General features: G+C 48.1%; 1 protein-coding gene across 2 annotated transcripts; it reads left to right on the forward strand.

The window, feature by feature from the left end:
• The first annotated feature begins 5,763 nt into the window (after positions 1-5,763).
• Positions 5,764-16,819, forward strand: Set (SET nuclear proto-oncogene). 2 transcript variants are annotated; one of them, XM_059259951.1, is made up of 9 exons: positions 5,764-5,865; positions 6,173-6,400; positions 12,528-12,585; positions 13,242-13,384; positions 13,580-13,683; positions 13,780-13,893; positions 14,262-14,432; positions 14,515-14,661; positions 15,133-16,819. In XM_059259951.1, exons 2-9 carry the CDS (start codon positions 6,292-6,294, stop codon positions 15,154-15,156), a joined length of 870 nt encoding a protein of 289 aa, XP_059115934.1. In that variant the 5' UTR covers positions 5,764-5,865; positions 6,173-6,291; the 3' UTR covers positions 15,157-16,819. The 2 variants fall into 2 exon arrangements, with proteins under 2 accessions (XP_059115934.1, XP_059115936.1); XM_059259953.1 differs by lacking the exons at positions 5,764-5,865; positions 6,173-6,400 and adding an exon at positions 10,812-11,138.
• The last annotated feature ends 2,939 nt before the right edge of the window (positions 16,820-19,758 follow it).

The raw sequence follows: 19,758 nt of genomic DNA on the forward strand, positions 1-19,758 counted from the left end.
ACATCTGGCCTTCTCAGAACCATCCACCTGTTAGGGAGACCATGAACTTCGCATCCCACCAACTCATGCCGTCTACTGTGGAATGGAATCTGGTCGTCTCTGTTGCCTAGTAACAACCACTGGAAATCCAGGAAGGTAAGATTTGGGAGCTGGAGAGGAAAGGAATGGAAACAGCTGAGGGCATGACTTTGGTCTTTTGCTTTTTCCACTTCATGTATTTCTGGTTCCCGACTTTGTTTATTATTATCTTTGTTGTTGTTGATATTATTATTATATTGGGGTGGGGGCATGGGCACCTGTGTGGCAGACAGAAGACAAATTCTGGAGTCAGATCTCACCGAGTTTCAGGGACCTAATTCAGGTCATTGTGCAGCGTTGCCTGCCGAGCCAACTAGCAGACCCTCTTTTTAAAATTACATTTGTAAATTAATTTAATTTTAGTAATTGTATTACATAAGTAAAGTATCACTTTATGGTTATTTTAAATATTTATTTACTTTGTGTGCACGCCTCTGTGTGTGCACATGTGTGCATGTGCCATGGCGTGCATGCCTCTGTGCACATGTGTGCATGTGCCATGGCGTGCACGCCTCTGTGTGCACATGTGTGCATGTGCCATGGTGTGCAGAGGACAACTTTTGGGAGTCAGTCCTCTCCTATACCACTATTGAGCTCAGGATCAGGTGACAAGTACTTGTACCAACTAAGGCTTCTCAACAGCCCCCCTGGTTGTTTCATATTTAAAGATTTATTTATTTATTTATTTATTTTAAAGATTTATTTATTTATTTTGTATACAGCATGTATGACCAGAAGAGGGCACCAGATCTCATTACAGATGGTTGTGAGCCACCATGTGGGTGCTGGGAATTGAACTCAGGACCTCTGGAAGAGCAGTCAGTGCTCTTAACCTCTGAGTCATCTCTCTAGCCCGATTTATTTATTTTTATTTCATGCGTGTGTTAGTCTTCAAGTATCTAAGTACACCACGTGCATGCCTCGTGTCCTAGGACGTCAAGGTCAGTAGACAGCATCAGATCCTCTGAAGTTACAGGCAGTTGTGAACCCTCTTGTGGGTCCTAGGAACAAAGAAACCTAGATCCTGTGCGAAATCACAAGTTCTCTTAAGCACTGAGCCATCTCTCCAGCCCCTACATTTTTTTTTTTTGGTGGGGGAGGAGGGATTGTTGTTTTTATTTTTGTTTTTGTGGTTTTTTTGTTTTGATTGTTTTTTTTTGTTTTGTTTTGTATTGTTTTGTTTTTTTTTTTGTTTTTCGAGACAAGGTTTCTCAGTGTAGAGTTGTCTTTCCTGGAACTCAGTCTGAAGACCAGGCTGACCTTGAACTCACAGAGATCCACTTGCCTTTGCCTCCCGAGTGCTGGGATTAAAGGTGTGCGCCACCACTGCCAGGCTGTTTTTATGTTTTGAGACAGGCTCTCACTATGTAGCCCTGGCTGTCCTAGAACTCACTATGTAGCCCTGGCTGTCCTAGAACTTACTATGTACACTGTGATGGCTTCAAACTCACAGAGATCCACCTGGCTTTGCCTCAGAGTGCTGGCATTCAGGCAGTGCCCTGTCACACCAGGCTCTTTATTTACTTTTGATCTGTTTTCCTATCCTCCTATTCCTCCTTTGTTCTTCCACTGTGTATTCAACCTCAGCCCCCTCCATCCCCACCAGGGCAGCACTGCGGATGGAACCTGGAGCCTAACTCATCCCAGGGAGGTACCACCCAGCCTGGCAACTGTTTACCTCTATGTGCATTGCTATGGCATGCATGTGCCCGTATAAACAAACAAATAAAAATAAATTATACATAAAAAGAGTTTAGGGACAGCCTGTGCAATAGCATGAGACCCAACCTCAACAACAAAACAACTAAATTCTGCTGTTACTTTGCAGCATACTAAATAAATGTACTTTCTAAAAAAAGATAAAATAATTTTTTTCAAGTGTTGAAATGTGGGAGAGAGATAACTGGGGCACTTAAACAGCACTTGTTCCTCTTCAGAGGACCTGAGTTAAGTCCCCAGCACCTGGATGGGGCAGACGCCCTCTTTTGGGCCCCTTGGGTAGTGCATGCATGTGGCACACACACAGACACAGGACACATAAGATAAATTAATAAACAAGCCCCTAATCCAAAGACTGCACTGCCAGAGTCCTTTAGTGTCTACATTTTACTTTATTATTTTGAGCTAGGGGAACATGAATTTATTAAGGAAAAGTGAAAGAGAATTAAGAGTGAGCTACAAAAGAGGAATACTTAATGTCTTCTCTTAGTGACCCATGTCCTACCAAGGCAAGGTGATCTTCACGCTGCATTTCTAATAACATAGACTAGCTTTACATTTATTTATTTTTATTTTGGTTTTTTGAGACAGAGTTTCTCTGTGTAACAGTCCTGGCTGTCCTGGATCTTGCTCTGTAGACCAGGCTGGCCTCGAACTCTGCCTGCCTCTGCCTCCCCAGTGCTGGGATTACAGGCGTGCGCCACCGCCGCCACCGCCCTACTGCAACCGGTGCTCTTATCGGCTGAGCCATGTCTCCAGTTCTAAAAATTTTAAATTACATTTATTTATCATGTGTATGTGAATGTGCACAGGAGCTACATTTTTGGTGTGGTCTCCTCCACGATGTAGGTCCTGCAGATCAAACCCAGGCAGTCAGCTTTTGTTCCGTTTTGTTTTTTGCTTTTTTTTTTTTTTTTTCTTTGAGATGTTTCTCTGTGTAGTTTTGGTGCCTGTCCTGGATCTCGCTCTGTAGACCAGGCTGTCCTCAAACTCACAGAGATCTGCCTACCTCTGCCTCTTGAGTGCTGGGATTAAAGGTGTCACCACCACCTGGTGGCAGTCAGCTTTTATCTACTGAGCCATCCTGCCATCCCTCACCCCCATTTTTTCTTTCTTTTTTTCTTTTTTTTTTTTTTGTTTTTCGATACAGGGTTTCTCTGTGTAGCTTTGCGCCTGTCCTGGATCTCACTCTGTAGACCAGGCTGGCCTTGAACTCACAAAGATCCGCCGGGCTCTGCTTCCGAGTGCTGGGATTAAAGGCGTGCGCCACCACCACCCGGCTTCCCACCCCCATTTTTTGAGACAAGGTCTCACTCTGTAATCTATGGCTGCATCGATCTTGTTTCAGTCTCCTGGGCTGGTAGATTACAAATGTGATCCACCAAACTGGGCCTGACTCTGTAATTTATGCAAATGAGAGCCCACTGTTCACTATTTGTGTTTCTTGTCTTTCATTCAACATTGTTTCTAAACTTTATTCTTTTTTTTTTTAAAGATTTATTTATGTATTATGTATACAGTGTTCTGTCTGCATGTATCCCTGCCCAGCAGAAGAGGGCCTCAGATCCTGTTATAGATGGTTGTGAGCCATCATGTGGTTGCTGGGAATTGAACTCAGGACCTCTCGAAGAGCAGCCAGTGCTCTTAACCTCTGAGCCATCTCTCCAGCCCGCCTAAACCTCATTCTTATCTTCTTGCAAAAGCTTTAGTTCCTTGCATATTGGGTGTGCAATTATGAATCCTAGTGCTCCGAGCATTCTCAAGCATATAGGGCATCTGTGCAGATACTTGTGACAGAGACACAGTGGGCCTGGTTGCCAGGACTCTGCTCATCCAGCTCTGTGGACCCAGCAGTTTTCCAGAGTGGTTGTACCAACCTCCCACTGGCTGAGAATTTCTTGCCTGCCCTAAGTTGAAAAATCTTCAGGATTGTTACTAGTTTTTGTTTTTGTTTTTTCTGTGTGTGTGTGTGTGTGTGTGTGTGTGTGTGTGTGTGTGTGTAAGAAAGCCTTCTATAGCCCAGGCTGCTGGCCTCAAATTTGTGATATATATATATAGATATATCTATATATATATCTACCCAAGGATGACCTTGAACCCGTTCTTTCTGCCTCATTCCCACGTGCTGAGATTACTGGCCATGGCTACAACAATTGCTGTGTTTTTGTTTTTTTTTTTAAGTATTTATTTTTACTTTACATGTGTGGGTGTTCTGTGTGTATGAATGTCTGTGTACTACTTGTGTGTTTGTTGTTACCCTGGGAGGACAGAAGAGGCTGTCAGATCCCCTGAAAGTGAGTTAACGTCAGTAGTGAGCAGCCATGTGGGGGCTGGGAATGGAGCCTGCCCTTTCTGCTAGAGCAAAGAGGGTTTTTAATCTCCAAGCCATCTCCAGCCCCTTCTCTTCCTCCTCTTCCTTTGAGACTGGATCTCACTGTTCTCTTGGCTAGCCTGGAACTCAGAGATCTATCTGCCTCTGCCTTTGAGGGCTTGGGTTAAAAGCCTGTGCCATCATGGCTGGCTTGAACTACATTTAAAAAAATTTTTAAATTTATTTTTAATTAATTAATTTTTTTTTTTTTTTTTTTTTTTTTTTTTTTCCGAGACAGAGTTCCTCTGTGTAGCTTTGGAGCCTGTCCTGGAACTCACTCTGTAGACCAGGCTGGCCTCAAACTCACAGAGATCGGCCTGCTGGGATTAAAGGCCTGTGCCACCACTGCCTGGCTAAAAATTATTTTTTTTGCTGGGGCTTGGCGGCACAGGATTTTAATGTCAGTACTCCAGAGGAAGGCAGATATCTTGAGTTTAAGGCCAGCCTGGTCTACATAGTAAGCTCCAGGATAGTCAAAGCTATATCGTGAAACTGTCTTGGAAAAAAAATCCCCCCACTCCATGGGGTTTCTCTGTATAGTTTTGGTGCCTGTCTTGGATCTTGCTCTGTAGCCCAGGCTGGCCTCGAACTCACAGAGATCCGCCTGGCTCTGTCTCCCGAGTGCTGGGATTAAAGGCATGTGCCACTGCCGCCGCCGCCAGCCTTGAAAACATTTTTTAAAAATTGTGTGTATGACATTGTGTGATGGGAGAGTGATAGGACTTCCTTGTGGGAACAGAACTCAGGCCCTCGGCTAACAGCAAGTGCTTTACCTGAGGAGCTATCTCATCTGTCCGGCTTCCTTTTTTGTCTTATTTTTTCGTGTGCTTTTCAATTGGTAGGCACGTGCTCTACTGCTGAGTTGTTTCTTTTTTCTTTTTTTTTCAAGGCAGGGTTTCTCTGTAACAGCCCTGGCTATCCCGGAACTCCCTCTGTAGACCAGGCTGGCCTCATACTCAGAGATCTGCCTGGCTCTGTCTCCTGAGTGCTGGGATTAAAGGTGTGCGCCACCATGCCGGTCGGGCCACGTTTGTTACTTATTACCTTGGTATGTGGCACCCAAGCCAGATGCTCTGGCAGGAGCAAGGTGTAGCTGAGTGGTAGTGTGTTAGTGCTCTGGAGGCCTTGGTTCCATCCCCAGCAACACACACACACACACACACACACACACACACACACACATTTTTTCTTTCAGTTTTTGGGGCAGGGTTTTGCACTGTAGTCCACACTGGTCTGAAACCTGCGATTCTACAGCCTCAACTCCTGAGTGCTAAGATTACAGCCTAAAAGCCGGGCGTGGTAGTGCTTGTCTTTAATCCCAGCACTACGAGGCAAAGGTCTCTTGAGTTCGAGGACGGTCTGGTCTAAAAAAAATGAGTTCCAGAACAGCCAGGACTACATAGAGAAACCCTGTCTTGAAAACAATCAAAAGGCAAAAAAGTAAAAACAAAACAAAAAGACTACAGGCTGAGCCAGCGCATTTCACTTCTCTGACTCAAGCTCTTTTGGGTAGATTGAATGGATGCGCCAAGTCTCCCCTTCCCTCCCCCGCCGCGATTTTGGTAATTCTCGCCTTAGAATCCCTTTTCTTCCAACACTCATCTGTCCCTGCAAGCGGCGATCTGCAGGCTGGGAAGGAGTCTAGCCAGAAGCACGAGTAGGGGGGTTGGGAAGAGCGAAGAATGTTCCAGGCTGAGGTGAGGCAACAGCACGTAGCTAAGTCTGCCGGAGACCAAACTGGGGGGTGAAGGGAAAGAGGAAGAACTCTCGATGGGGGCCGGGAGGAGGGCAGGGCCACCGACCGCGGGCTTCCCAGTGCAATCCGGGGTTCAAAGGCAGCGCGACGCTGCTCGGGCAGAAGCCGCCCCCTCCTCCAACGCCGGGAAGCCCCCGCCAAGAGCAACTCAAAGAAGTTTCTGCTGATTGGAGGGAGGGCGAGGAGGCTGGGAGAAGGGGCGTGGGGGGTGTGTGTCCCACTGTCATGTAAATATCCCCCGCGGGCAGGGCGGCTTCGAGGCCGACTTAAATCTCCCGCACCTGAGGCCGCCTCAGTTCCTGCGAGTTCCTTCCTGCTGTGAGCATCGGGCCGCCGGCCTCTGGCTCCTGGCCTCTTCCCTTGTGCCATGGCCCCGAAACGGCAATCTGCGCTCCTGCCTCAGTCCAAGAAACCCAAATCGGCTCCTGCCCCGAAGCTGGAGGACAAGTCGGCCTCTCCCGGCCTGCCGAAGGGAGGTAAGTTCCTCCATTGCGTTTCCTTGGTGATCGGCTCCGTGATTGGCTTTTCTCTCCCCCGATCATTCTGGGGGAGATGGGACCCCCACAAACCCTCCCGGAAGGCTCTCAGCTCGCGGCGGCGGGGAAGGAGGCAGACGTGAGAGAAGGAGCGGAAAGCGCGGGACTGGGAAACCCGTGCGGAGGGGACTTCCTCTGGCCCGCGACACCACGTGGGACCCAGCTTGCTCTTCCCAGCCCCCAAACTCTCATGTGGCGGTTCTGCACGAGTCAATGCACCAGCAACCATTCTGAGACTTCCGCGCCCCACCAGCTCCGAGTTCTGGGGTTCAGGGCCTCTCAGGTCGCTCTCCCTGTTGCGGCAGCCGCCAGCCCACAACTCTGGCCTGAATTACTGCCACCTCGTGTGGCTCCCAGCTTCCTTCTCCCATCCTGCCCGAGCAAAGCTAGTCACGTGACTGGCTCCCAGACTTGTAAGACAGCCTCTCGGTTGCCCTCCAGGTACACACTAAGACTTCCGGTACCGAGGACCCTGCCCACCTGGTCCCCACCTACTTCTCCAAGTTCCCCATGTGTTGGACCTCCTCTAACACCTATAGTGTCGCCTAAACGCCTGGAGCTGCATTCTGTCACCTCCAGCCCTGGACACTGACTTGTCTTCTGCCAGGAAACCCGTGCCTCTCCTCCCACCCCGGGTGGCAGGGCGGTAATGTTGGGGGAGATCACTCTCCAGCCTCTCCCTCTGAGCCTTAGCCCCTGTCAGAAGCTGCTGTTGGCCGCACCCAGTGTCACCCTACCCTAGCACTTAACTCATTTTCCATTCAGATCGTGGTTTTCGAGTCTGCACTTTTCCCCGTCCTATGTTATCGTGAGAGCTGCGTTTCCTAGCCACAGCTCCGAGTCGTGGTGTGGTGGAGTTTTCCCGCGTGGCGTGGGTCCGGTACAGGGCAGGAAAGCAGAGGGAAAGTGTCGTTTTGGCTGGTTTAGTACCACGGATGGAAGGGACACTAGGCACCCAGTGGAGTGGACATCTCAGCACTTCTGTGGCCCTGTTTCCCGTTGCTGTGTCTCAGTCCCTGGCCTTTCAAATGGCAGGCAGAGACCTGCCCTCTGTCCCAGAATGATAAAGACAGGGTCTCCATATGCAGCCCTGGCTGGCCTGGTGCTCAGCCTGCCTCTGTCTCTGACGTGCTGGGATTAAAGGCACCACCACCACACCTGGTATTTTTCCTTGTTTTGAAAAGGGCTTCGTAGATCCCTAGCTGGCCCCAAACTTGTCAGTGGGGGTGACCTTGAACTTTTGATCCAGACAGCCGGGAGGGCACCATCATGCCCAGGTCCTGGGTATAGAGACCAAAACTTGCTGCATGGTCTTCCATTTAGTTTGCTGGCAAGAAATAGCTAAAGCACACTGTACCCAGCGTGGCATCACAACAGCCCTTACAGCACCAACAGGCCTCTCCCATATTTACTCCATCTCTTGCTGTTCTGCATTGTTTTCTAGTATCCTTGCATTCATCTTGAAGGCCAGCGCCTAATCAGAAGTTGGCCCCTTGAGCCTCTTGGGTCTTCTGTAGATCAGGTACTTCTTTGATACATGCTGTGTGGGTAACGGTACCAACTTGTGGGCCAGACTTTGTGGTTGAAAAACATCACTTTTTCAGACCAAGTTTCTTCCTAGGAGTGGCCCATGAAGTCTGTGTAATGAGGTGTGGCTTGTAGTTAAAAAAAGAGATTGGAGGGGTGGCTCCGTGCTTAAGAGCCCTTTGGCCTTGCTGAGGACTTGGATTTAGTTTCCCAGCACCTACATGGTGGCTCACAACCACCTGTAATTCCAGCTCTGGGAGGAGCCAGCATCCTCTTTTGGCCTTCCTTGCACTTGCAACAATATGGTATGCTTATATTTATATTCACACAGACCAAACACTCTTGCATGTAAAATAAAAATAATTTTTAAATGTTTATTATGATAATACAAAGGGAAAGAAATGGCCGGGCGGTGGTGGTGCACGCCTTTAATCCCAGCACTCAGGAGGCAGAGCCAGGCGGATCTCTGTGAGTTTGAGGCCAGCCTAGTCTACAGAGCGAGATCCAGGAAAGGCACAAAGCTACACAGAGAAACCCTGTCTCGAAAAACCAAAACAAAACAAAAGGGAAAGAAACTTAAATCCATCATTCTTAGTAGGTGTGTATTGGTTTTGTGTAAGTGTGTGAAAGTGTGTGCCAAGTGTTGATGTCAGTTGTGTTTCTCAGGCCACATTTAAAACACTGAGGGGTCTGGGACGGAAGGAACCCAAGTTCAAAGCCATCCTGGTCTACATAGTCCGTTCCAGGCTCCCCACAAAGAAAAATATTGATTTATCTTGATTCTGCCTCTTGTAAAGTTCTGTTGGGGGTGGGGCTTTGTGGACTAATAGCAAATGACAGCTTATTACCTCAAGTTTAGTTTTATCTGTAAAATGTACTCTGTGTCTTGTCTTATATATGAGTTCAGTTTGAGGCTGGTGGTGGTGGTGCGGGTGGGGGGAGAGGGGGCGTGGTTAAGTGATAGAGGACTTACCTAGTAGGCCCCAGGTTCAATTCCCAGCACCCAAAGAATAGTAATAATAATCCATAGAACCTCCTTTGTATCGAATGAGGGTTGCATGAAAATATAGCTTATCTCAGCGTGGGCCATAGGAATGCTCAAGCCACGAGGTGGGCCTTTCGGGAGCTGACAGCTAGCTGTCTTTTTGAGACATTGTTGCATACTGTAGCCCAGGCTGGCCCCAGCTCTAGGTCTTTCTGCCTCAGTCTCCTTACTTGCCTGGTTTTGTTTGTGGAATTTCTTTGCAACTGTACCAGGACCTCACAGGACTATCTTGAATTATGCACGGTGAAAGTATTACCAGAGATTTAGCAAATGTTACAGATCACAAATTTTGTTCCTCTGCTTTTTATTTGTCAGACGTTTCCCTCTTTTTTTTTTTTTCCCACCCCTGCCCGACGTTTCCCTCTTTAAGGAACCTGTCCATAGTTGTATGTGCTGGAGGTCCCTGTGCTTGGGAGCGGTGGGGCTCCTTAGGGCTGTTGACAGGGTTAAGTTAACCAGTTGCAATAGATGACTAGAATTCACTGAATTGAGCATAAGGTGCGCCAGAAGGTTTAGATGAATTTCCTGGGGTTGATGAACTGTATATGGTGTATTTTACATTTATTGATCACCCACCATGGATGTCTTGTATTAAAGCCACACTGCTTTATCTTTAAGAACCGATAATAAAACAGGAAGGCTGGAAGGTGGGTGAATAACCCCACGCTCAAGTTGCATAGCACCCAGGTGAGATTTCTGGCTTTTCCAGGACCACGTGTTGGGGTACAGGTAGACAGGAGAGCTGCTGTCTTTTCAAGTCCTGGAAAACTGTTTAAGCAGAAGAGCCTCCTCCCGATATAGTGCTTAAGGGCTTTTTAATCTAAAACTGGTTTTTGCTGTTTTAGCCTTTGATGTTTAAAAAGCCTAAACATTTCTCCATTTGTCTCAAACTTCTCTTCCCTCACCGCTGAGATGGGCACCTGGGCCGAATGCCGCTTCCTTCCTACATTCAGCGGACTTAAACATTAGTGTGACCCTGTTTAAATGTGACATGTGACAGCTTTTAAAATTTCAGATCCGAGTGCAGAGAGGAGGCTTGCCTTGGCCCAAGGGTACAGTAGGACCCTGGGAGTAGACTGGATAGATGAACTGTTGGTAGTTTTGCACACAAACCCAGAGTTTGAGTTGGGTTCGCAATCTCCACCTAGAAAAAAGGGTGAAGGTGCTTCTTTCTCCCAAGAAGAGGAAGGTCCGAGGGTGCCCGGGGTGCATGCAGAACTCAGGCCGGCGAGGGTAGTCTGTGTATTCCCAAGGCCTGCTCTTCCGAGGGGCTGCGCGCGCCCCCTCTCCGGCGCCCCCCGGCCGCCCCGCAAAGGGAAGCCGCTCAGCCACCACGTGATGCGCGGGTATTGGGGAGAGGAGGCCCCGCCCCTCCAGTCACCGCGCGCCCGCCGCCGCGCGCGAACGTCCCGGGTCGGCTGGAGAAGGGGAAAGCGGGGGAGGGGAGCGCCGCGCGGGGCCCGGACCATGCGTCGCGGAGCCGCTTCCTCCCGCCTCTCGTCCAGGCCCCAGTGTCCCCACCACCACCACCACCACCCGCCACGGCCCCGCCCCCTGGCCCGCGGCCCCAGCCAATAGCTGCGCGGCGCGAGCGTCTCCGGTCGGAGGCGGGACTTGCGCAGGCCTGGTGCGCCTGCGCTCTGCCGACTGCCCCTCGCCGCGAAGTGGAGGAGGTGGAGGAGGAGGAGGAGGAGGAGGAGGTGGAGGAGGAGGAGGCGGCTCAGGGCAATCGAGAAGCGAGCCGGAGCGCGGGGCGCGAGTCGAGGAGTCCAGCCGAGCCGCCGCCGCCGCCTCCCCGCCTTCAGCGAGAGCCCCGGCCGGGGGCCCGCCACAACGCGCCCGGGCCTGCCTCGGCGTCAGGCCCCGCGGGCAGCGCCAGGCAGCCAGGGGGAGGGCGAGCAAGTGAGCGCCGGGAGGAGGCGGCCGGAGCAAGCGGGCGCCGCGCGTGTGGCGTGAGGGGAAGCCGCTGGCCGCCCCCTAGGCCGTCCCTTCGCTCCCCCTCCCCGCTCCCCGCCCCGACCGCGGAGGGCACCATGTCGGCGCCGACGGCCAAAGCCAGTAAAAAGGAGCTCAACTCCAACCACGACGGGGCCGACGAGACCTCAGGTGAGGACCGGGCGCGGCGGGGGCCCGGCCGCGCCGCCATCTTTCGGCCCGGGCCGCGGGGCTGCGGGGGGCGCGCGGGGCCCGCGGGGCCGGCGCCCTTTTTGTGTGCGGCGCGGGGCCGGGGGGCCGGGGTGGCGCCGTGGCGGCGGGCGGTGCGGGCGAGGCGGGGGCGCTGCGGCCTGCGCGGCGGGCGGAGACCCCCCCTTCCCCCCGCCCGCGCTCTCCTCCCCCTCCCTCCCTCCCTCCCTCCCTCCCGAGAAGCCTCTCTTTATTGTGCTCCGCCATGATGCCTCGCTCCCATCAGCCGCCGCCGCCGCCACATGGTGCGGCCGGACGCAGCCCTGCGGCCCGGCCTCTCCCGCCGCCCTGCTTCCCGCCCGGAGCCGGCGCCGCGGCGGGACCGGGAGCCTCGGTCTGGGGCGGGGTAGCGACGCCGAGCCGGCGGGAGGATGCTCCGGGCTGCGCGGGTTGCACACCCCACGTGGGGCAGCCACACTCGGGCGCGCCGGGCGTGCGAGGAATCTGGCCCCGAGGCCGAGCGATGCAGGGGCTTTCAAGGACCCTTAGGACGCCTAGTCCTCACCGGGAGGGTCGTTTTTAGCAGAGGGCAGCTGCAGACCCCAGGGCGAGTTACCGGAAATGGACCGCGCGATCGGGCCCCTTCACGCCCACTTGGCTTTGTAAAAGCCTTCGCAGCCCTCACCGGACAAAAGGGCAGGAATTAGGAGCACACCCCCTTTCCTCCTTGTGCCTCCTGAGTTCGGGACGGCATTTTTCCAGTGTGTTCAAAAATCCTGCACGGCCGCGTGTGGTGACCAGGCTCGTCAGGATTGGGTTGAAGAGTAAGGTCGTATTGGATTCAGGTTCACATTCTAAGACTGCAAAGACGGCTGTGGTAGTTTGGTGACTGATCTTTGTCGGTATGTGTTGATAATCATAATAAATTGAGAGCAGTATTTTTTTTTAAGCGGTTGTACCAGTTGGTAGTATCTTAATTTGTCATGGATTAGTTTCCACATTAAGTTAGCAGCTGGCACCATTCTACTGCAAGTGTATAATGTGATTAGTAATAAACACGGAAAATTTCTGAATGAGGCTAAGCCTGTCCCTCACCTTTCATAATGAAGGCCGATGATTGGACCCTTCAAAACTATTTAAAAAGTGATCCAGTAATGAAGCATTTTTCTGAATAGCCTAGCAGATACCTTAATTTGTGAACGGTCGAGTAATGAGAAAGTAATTTGTCAACTGCATGCTTGAACACGTGGGGAGCATGCTTTGTAGTAAGCACACTTCTAGCAGCTTTACTGTTAACAGTTCACATCATAGTATCAGGAAGTGTAGCTTGTGATTTGTATTGAGTCTCGTGTTCCTTTTTTGTTTTTGCAGAAAAAGAACAGCAAGAAGCAATTGAACACATTGACGAAGTACAAAATGAAATAGACAGGTAAATTTATTTCATTCAGTTTGTGGAAGTTTTCTTGGGGATCTGATTGGCCAGCAGTCAATCACAGGAAGGTTTTGGTGAATATGCACTCAAGTCCTGTTTCTTGGTCTGTTCACAATTCCTGGGTTAAAGTAAACGTACTTCAACCTCCTCAATGCCCGCAGACTTAGGTTGAGTATGCTTTTTAAAGGCTATAAAATTGCCTGGTGACTGCCTGGATTTTCATAGGGTAGTATGGCAACAATGTTGCTTGTTTTTTTGTTTTGTTTTGTTTTGTTTTTTGTTTTTGAGTAACACCTTCACTTAATACTTTCTGCTCCTGGGAATAGCCTGGAAATGGAGTTTGCTAAAATATAAATGTTGCCAATACTAGAGTTTGCTCTGTGTTTTTGGTTCTCAGAGAGGCCTGGGGGCAGGAATTCCAGACTCTCAGTCCCTAAGGTGGGCAACAATGTCGCCAAGATGTGTCAGTTTGGTATTTAGCTTTACTGTCTTAGTTTTTTGTTATGGTCTTCAGGAATATGCTAGGGAGTGTGCTTCTACAGATAGATCTTTTGCAGTCCTGAAGCCAGCAAGAAATAAAATGTATTCTGTAGTCTTGAACAGTTTATATTTGTCAGATAACCATCGTAGTCAACATGTCTTCATTGTTTCAGACTTAATGAACAAGCCAGTGAGGAAATTTTGAAAGTAGAACAAAAATATAACAAACTCCGCCAACCATTTTTTCAGAAGAGGTCAGAATTGATCGCCAAAATCCCAAATTTTTGGGTAACAACATTTGTCAACCATCCACAAGGTATGTGGTGGGTCAGCAGTACTGAGCATTTGTCCTGGGATTGGGGAGCTCTGGGGCCACTTGATCTCAAAGGACTGCAGGCAGGACAAAGAAGAGTTTTTATATCAGAGAGAGCAAAGTTGTTATTCAATTTGTAACCACTATAACGGGGTAGTTACCCATTCACACTTGAACTGATCTGACTTGCTTCTCTAGTGTCTGCACTGCTTGGGGAGGAAGATGAAGAGGCTCTGCATTACTTGACCAGAGTTGAAGTGACAGAATTTGAAGACATTAAATCAGGTTACAGAATAGATTTTGTAAGTACCTAACATCCAGTTTGCAACTATAAAAATGAATGTGTGCTTTAATTATGAGAGTTGTTTATTGATTTCTAATCTTTTGATCTTTCACAGTATTTTGATGAAAATCCTTACTTTGAAAATAAAGTTCTCTCCAAAGAGTTTCATCTGAATGAGAGTGGCGACCCATCTTCAAAGTCCACTGAAATCAAATGGAAGTCTGGAAAGGTATTTTATACGGTGGCTCAGCTGAATCTCTTGACTACTAGTTGAGTGTTCAGGGCCTTAGTGATTGCTGGGTGAAAAGCGCAGAGATTCATTCCAGTGTGTCAGGTCAAAGTTTTCATGTTGCAGTATCTTCCACACTTACACATTTTTGGTTTTCAATTTTTATTTTGGAGACACGGGCCTGGCTTCTAGGTCTGCAGTGGAAATAATTTTAAAAAAATCCCACAGTTGATAGATAACATCCTTCTGTGAAAGCAGTTTGCAAGTACACATTTTATAATTGTTCTTAGTAATGTGATCTTTTGCGCTTTGGGGGCATTTGGGTGTTGGAGAAAGCTAATATAGAACATACTGATATTTTCCTTTAGGATTTGACAAAACGCTCAAGTCAAACACAGAATAAGGCCAGCAGGAAGAGGCAGCATGAAGAGCCGGAGAGCTTCTTCACCTGGTTCACTGACCATTCTGATGCAGGTGCAGATGAGTTAGGAGAGGTCATCAAAGACGATATTTGGCCAAACCCCCTGCAGTACTATTTGGTGAGTTGATGGTCACTAACTCGAGGATGGCAATGTGTCCTGCAAAGTGAGTTCATAAAGGAACATTCCCTGGTTTTTTAAGGTTCCTGATATGGATGATGAAGAAGGAGAGGCAGAAGATGATGATGATGATGATGAAGAAGAGGAAGGCTTGGAAGATATTGATGAGGAAGGGGATGAAGATGAAGGTGAAGAAGATGAAGATGATGATGAAGGGGAGGAAGGAGAGGTGAGGAGACTTGTTAAGTCCCCAGTAACTTTGGAGATCATATATAGAAGATAATAATGAGTAACAAGTGTAGAATATAATATAGTTAGAATGTGTAACTGACTGAAATAGTGGGAAGACTGGGGGAGATGAGGTGTTAACATCTTTAATATTTTATGTGTATGGGTGATTTGCCTACATGTCTGTGCACTACACGTGACTTGTCTGCACAGATGAAGAGGGCATAGGCTCCCCTGGTACTGACATTCTGGGTGATTGTGAGCCACTGTGTGGGGCTGGGGTCCTGAAGTGCTCTTAATCTACAAGCATATTCTCCCGAGAGGCTAGCTTAATGGAGATTCGTGTTTAAGCTCTGAGAACTGGGTGCTCTCCAAGCAGTAGTCCGTGTTTGGTAAGGTCCGTTGTGTGCCCAAGAGCTAGGGGAAGGTCTTTGAATTTGCCCCACGGTTGACTGCTCGCTTATTCTTTCAGGAGGATGAAGGCGAGGATGACTAGCACAGAAGACTGATGGATTCCAACCCTCTTTTTTATTTTCTGTTTATTTTTTAATTTTCTCCAGTCCCTGGGAGCAAGTTGCAGTCATTTCCCTCCCTCCCCCCAACCCCTCTTGTGCTCAGTAGCCCTGTTTTTGAGGTCTCTTCTCAACACCATGGTTCTCAACCTATTTTGGGGGAAATACCTTGAACAAAATACAACAGGAAAAGAATCTCCACTATTCTGTTCTGAATTCATTTTTATCCTTTGTTGTCTCAAACTGTGGATTCAACACCACCACTGTGCTCTGTGGGAAAAAAGAAAACCCTTCGGCCCCCTTGGCTCTGCTGGAGGCTGGGGGTGCCAGGCCCCTGTGTAGTAGTGCATAGACTTCTAGCTTTTTTCCTTTCTCTGTATATTGGGCTCAGAGATTACACTGTGTCTCTATGTGAATACAGACAGTTAGCATTTACCAACATGTATCTGTCTACTTTCTCTTGTTTAATAAAAAGAAAAAAAAAGAAAAAAAGGGGGGGTATAGAAGGTCAGCAAGGGTGGGTTGAGGTGTCTGGGGGGGTAAGTGGGCATCGTGACAACATGGTTTCTCCTTTGGCATGTTTGATGGTGATGTTTAACAGACATCCTTGCAGTTTAAGATGACACTTTTAAATAAAATTCTCTCCTAACGATGACTTGAGCCCTGCCACTCAATGGGAGAATCAGCAGAACCTGTAGGGTTTTATTTGGAGTTGACATTCTCTGTTGTAACTTTATTTTTAATTTTTTAATTTTTATTTTTTTTGGTTTTCACTGGAAGGAAAAATGCTCATTTTAAATGTTGAAGTGTACAAGTTGCTTTGTTACAATAAAACCAATGTGTACACAAAGGACCGGATGCTTTTCTGTCAGAACAGATGTTCAACAAGACCTTCCAAGTTTGACCTGCATAATGACATCATGTCAAACTTTGTCTCCCTAACTTCGTATTTTTTGATACGCACTTTGCAAGATGACCTCAGGGCTATGCAGATTTGAGTTAAAGGGATTTGAATCATGTCTTAATGTCTCCGTAACTGAGTGATGTGGGTACAGTTTGCTGCAATGGACTTGTACCCTTGATTTTTATCTCAATTTGGCATTTTTTAAATGGGCCTTTAGTTACCTGGATATCATGACAGCACCTGCTCCCACCGTGTCACAGACCGTTACTCTAATGCCATCTGTACGAAGGACAGCTGCTGGTGTGTCTTCATTGGCAGTATGAACTGGCCAGGGAAGTGGGCTATCAGAGTATGCAGTCCATGGGGTGGTCGGGAGTTCTGTGTCCCAGGTATGTAGCAGAAGCTCTCAGCTGTGACTCTGAATCTGGGTGGATGAAGAGCTCTGCTCCACGCCATTGTGCAGAAAATGTTTTGGGAAGCTACCTGATGCATAAGCTTTTTAATGCTGTAAAATAGAGCTAAAATTAAATGCCACTTTTTCAGAAATGATTAATGGACAGCCTGGTCAAATTCAAAGCTTTTGATGTATAAAACTTTATAAATGGAACTACTCCATCAATAGGCAAAGTGTAACCAAAATCTGTCTAGATGGATAGTGTGTAATTTCTGCACAGGACTCTGTTTAGTAAATACATCACTGTATACGTCAGGAATCTTGCTCCAATAAAGGAACATAAAGATTTTTTTTGGACTGGGGTCATTCTCCTTGTTTTGTAGAGATTTAGAAGGTATATTAATGGCTGGGGGTACTGGGGCTATTCATTTGGTAATTATGGCCCAGGTACAAGTATACCAAAGGTTGAGGTATGTACCAGATCCATAAACACTTCGTTGTGTGACTCTGGACAGTCTTTGTGATTGAGGAGGGTGCTGGCCTGTACTTCCTGACTTCAGGAATCAAAAGTGGTGGTGGTGAGTGTGTGCATGCTGTTTTTTTTTTTTTAAACTAGTGTGCTCTACCTTATTTTTACTTATGTACTGTGTGTTTTTGTGATCACTCCCCGTTAGCTAGCCTCTGGGTGTCTCCTCTTCATTTGCAGACAGGTATCACTGAGTTGCCCTTGCACTCTAGATAGCCCTTGAACTATGTGTTCCAGTCCCCGGTGTCTAGATTCCAGGACTGTGAGGGGGAAGTCTATAGAAAGCTAGTTACGGCAGAATATTCCTGTGACTCCAGGATTCAGGAAGGTAGAGTGTGCATGAGACCATGGAACTAGTTTTATTTATGTGTATGAGTATTTTGCTTACATGTATGTCTGCAACAGGAGCTTTTCTCTGGAAGGCCAGCAGAGTGTGTTGGGATTCCCTGGGTCTGGAGTTATCCTGGTCTTCTAGAAGGGTAGCTTTCCAGCCCTTTTCATTTTTCTGGAGGTGTGTTGAAGTTGACCACAGTGATTCTGCCTTCCAAGTGGGACTGCAGGCATCAGTTACAATGTCTAATTAGGTCCTTAATGATATTCTGGGGGCTGGTATCAAGTTTTGGGGCCTTTGAAGGTAATAATTTGACCCTAGATATTGTCACTGTATTCTTTGAACATAGGATTTTGAGGATTGGGATGAGAACCTAACAGCTTCCTGGGCTTAGCTGTGCTTTACATCTATTTGTTAAGAGGGTTTCTGGGCTGGCCTTAGGGGGTGTATGATACAGGAGAGGACTAGCAAAGTGGGCCATACTGTTTTACAAGAAGTCACTTATTAGCTACTGAGGCCTAGACTGCATTTGAAAACCTTAAAGAATGTTATTAGATCATCCTGCAGTTACAGTTTCGTACTTAACTACTGTTTTAAATACTTAACTGGGTGTGGTGGCCTACACCTTTTATCCCAGCGTTCTGGAGCTAGGCATGTTGAGTTCCAGGCTAGCTTGACACACAAAATGAGTTCCAGGAGGGTGATCCTGTCTCAAAAAAAAGAAGAGGGATGGTGTTGGGGCTATAGGTCAATGGTAGGGTGCTTGCCTATCATGTGTTAGACCCACTGTGCCAGCACAGAACTTCCTGGAAATAGGTATCTTCTGTCCCATGCATCAGTTCAGGGTCCACCAGATAGTCAAGCCGGTGAGCTGCTTCCCACCCCTGCGGTGAATTCAAAGGAAATGACAGTTAATCAGCAGTGGCATTCCCTTTAGAGCATAGCCTGGGACTGGGCATGCTAGGGGCCAGAGGCAGCTAGCATGGTCTACAGAGAGAGTTCCAGGACTACCAGAACATAGCCTGTGGATATGGAAGTTTTAATTTTGGAGATGGGCTTAGAGGTTAAGAGGGCCTTAGTTTAGTTCTCAGCACCCACAGAACTACCAGCAACCATCAGTGGTTCTGATACTGAAGCGTCAAATGTCACTCTTCCGGCCTCTGCATGCACATGGTGCAGAGAGACATAGAGGCAAAACATCTATAACTAAGAAATACTTTAAAAAGTTACTCTGTGTATGTGTGCTGTTTATAAATTTACTTCATGTATATGATATATCTGAGTGTATGTATGCCGTATGTGTGTGTGCACCCTTGTAGACCAGAAGAGGGTACTGGGTCCTCTGAGCTGGAATTTGATATGGGGTGGTAGGCTCCAAAGTCTGGACTTCAGGTACATAAATGCTTGCAATCACCATCACCAAGCCATCTCTAAAGCACACAGACACCCTGTTTAAATTAGGGGAAGGTGAGCTGGGCAGTGGTGGGGCACCCCTTCAGTCCCAGCACTCGGGAAGCAGAGTTGGGTGGATCTCTGTTAGTTCCAGGCCAGCCTGGTCTACAAGAGCAAGATCCAGGACAGGCACCAAAACTATATAGAGAAACTCTGTCCCGAAAAACCAAATAAACAAATAAATAAAAATTAGGGTAAGGTGGGTGGTTGATTTCTGGTTTTGTTTGGTTTTTCGAGACAGGGTTTCTCTGTGTAGCTTTGCTCCTTTCTTGGATCTCGCTCTGTAGTCCAGGCTGGCCTCAAACTTACAGTGATCCGCCTGCCTCTGCCTCCCAGTGCTGGGATTAAAGGTGTGCGCCACCACGCCCGGCCTGTTTTGTTTGTTTTTAAATAGGGTCTATAGCCCTGGCTGGCTATTCCTGCAATTTGCTATGTAGACCAGGCTGGCCTGTAATTCAGAGATCTGTCTTCTGAGTGCTGGGATTAAAGACATGTTCTACCATCTGCAGCTCAAATTTAATTGCTATCAGTCTAATGGATTGTGGTTAGTTCTGTGATTAGATGAGAATCCCAGCAATTGTAGGCTGTTTACCAGCTTGACCCGGTAATGTCTGCCCGGAGACCTAACACAGCTGCACTCGTGAGGAGAAGCACAGCTGGGAAGACGTGTCTTGTGGGGAAGCTGACTTATCCTAAGCTTAAGTTAGCTGTGGAGTTGCATGCTGAAAGCTGGGCATGCAGTCTCTGCCTGAGAATTTGAGCAAAGTTCATCAGACAGGTGCAGCTGAGCCTTAATGGATCCTGCTACCTCACAACTCCTTCCCTCCATGTGAGGCACCTCTCGTTCAGCTTCCTGGGGAAGGAAGTAGACCAGTGGTTTTGAAGCAGTATTATATAGAGGGGTGGAGATTCGCTTCATTGGCTTGCCAAGGACGTGGTGCAAAATCCAGCACTTGGCTCCTAGCATCACAGAAGGAAG

Source organism: Peromyscus eremicus, chromosome 4 (assembly GCF_949786415.1).
Source record: "Peromyscus eremicus chromosome 4, PerEre_H2_v1, whole genome shotgun sequence".
In the NCBI taxonomy this organism is placed as follows: domain Eukaryota; kingdom Metazoa; phylum Chordata; class Mammalia; order Rodentia; family Cricetidae; genus Peromyscus; species Peromyscus eremicus.

Bases quoted from the DNA above. Each gene is read 5' to 3' on its own strand.
- Set (XM_059259951.1), top strand. From the start codon at position 6,292: ATGGCCCCGAAACGGCAATCTGCGCTCCTGCCTCAGTCCAAGAAACCC. The intron at 12,586-13,241 runs GTAAATTTATTT...TCATTGTTTCAG, and splicing joins GTACAAAATGAAATAGACAG to ACTTAATGAACAAGCCAGTG. The intron at 13,684-13,779 runs GTAAGTACCTAA...GATCTTTCACAG, and splicing joins CAGGTTACAGAATAGATTTT to TATTTTGATGAAAATCCTTA.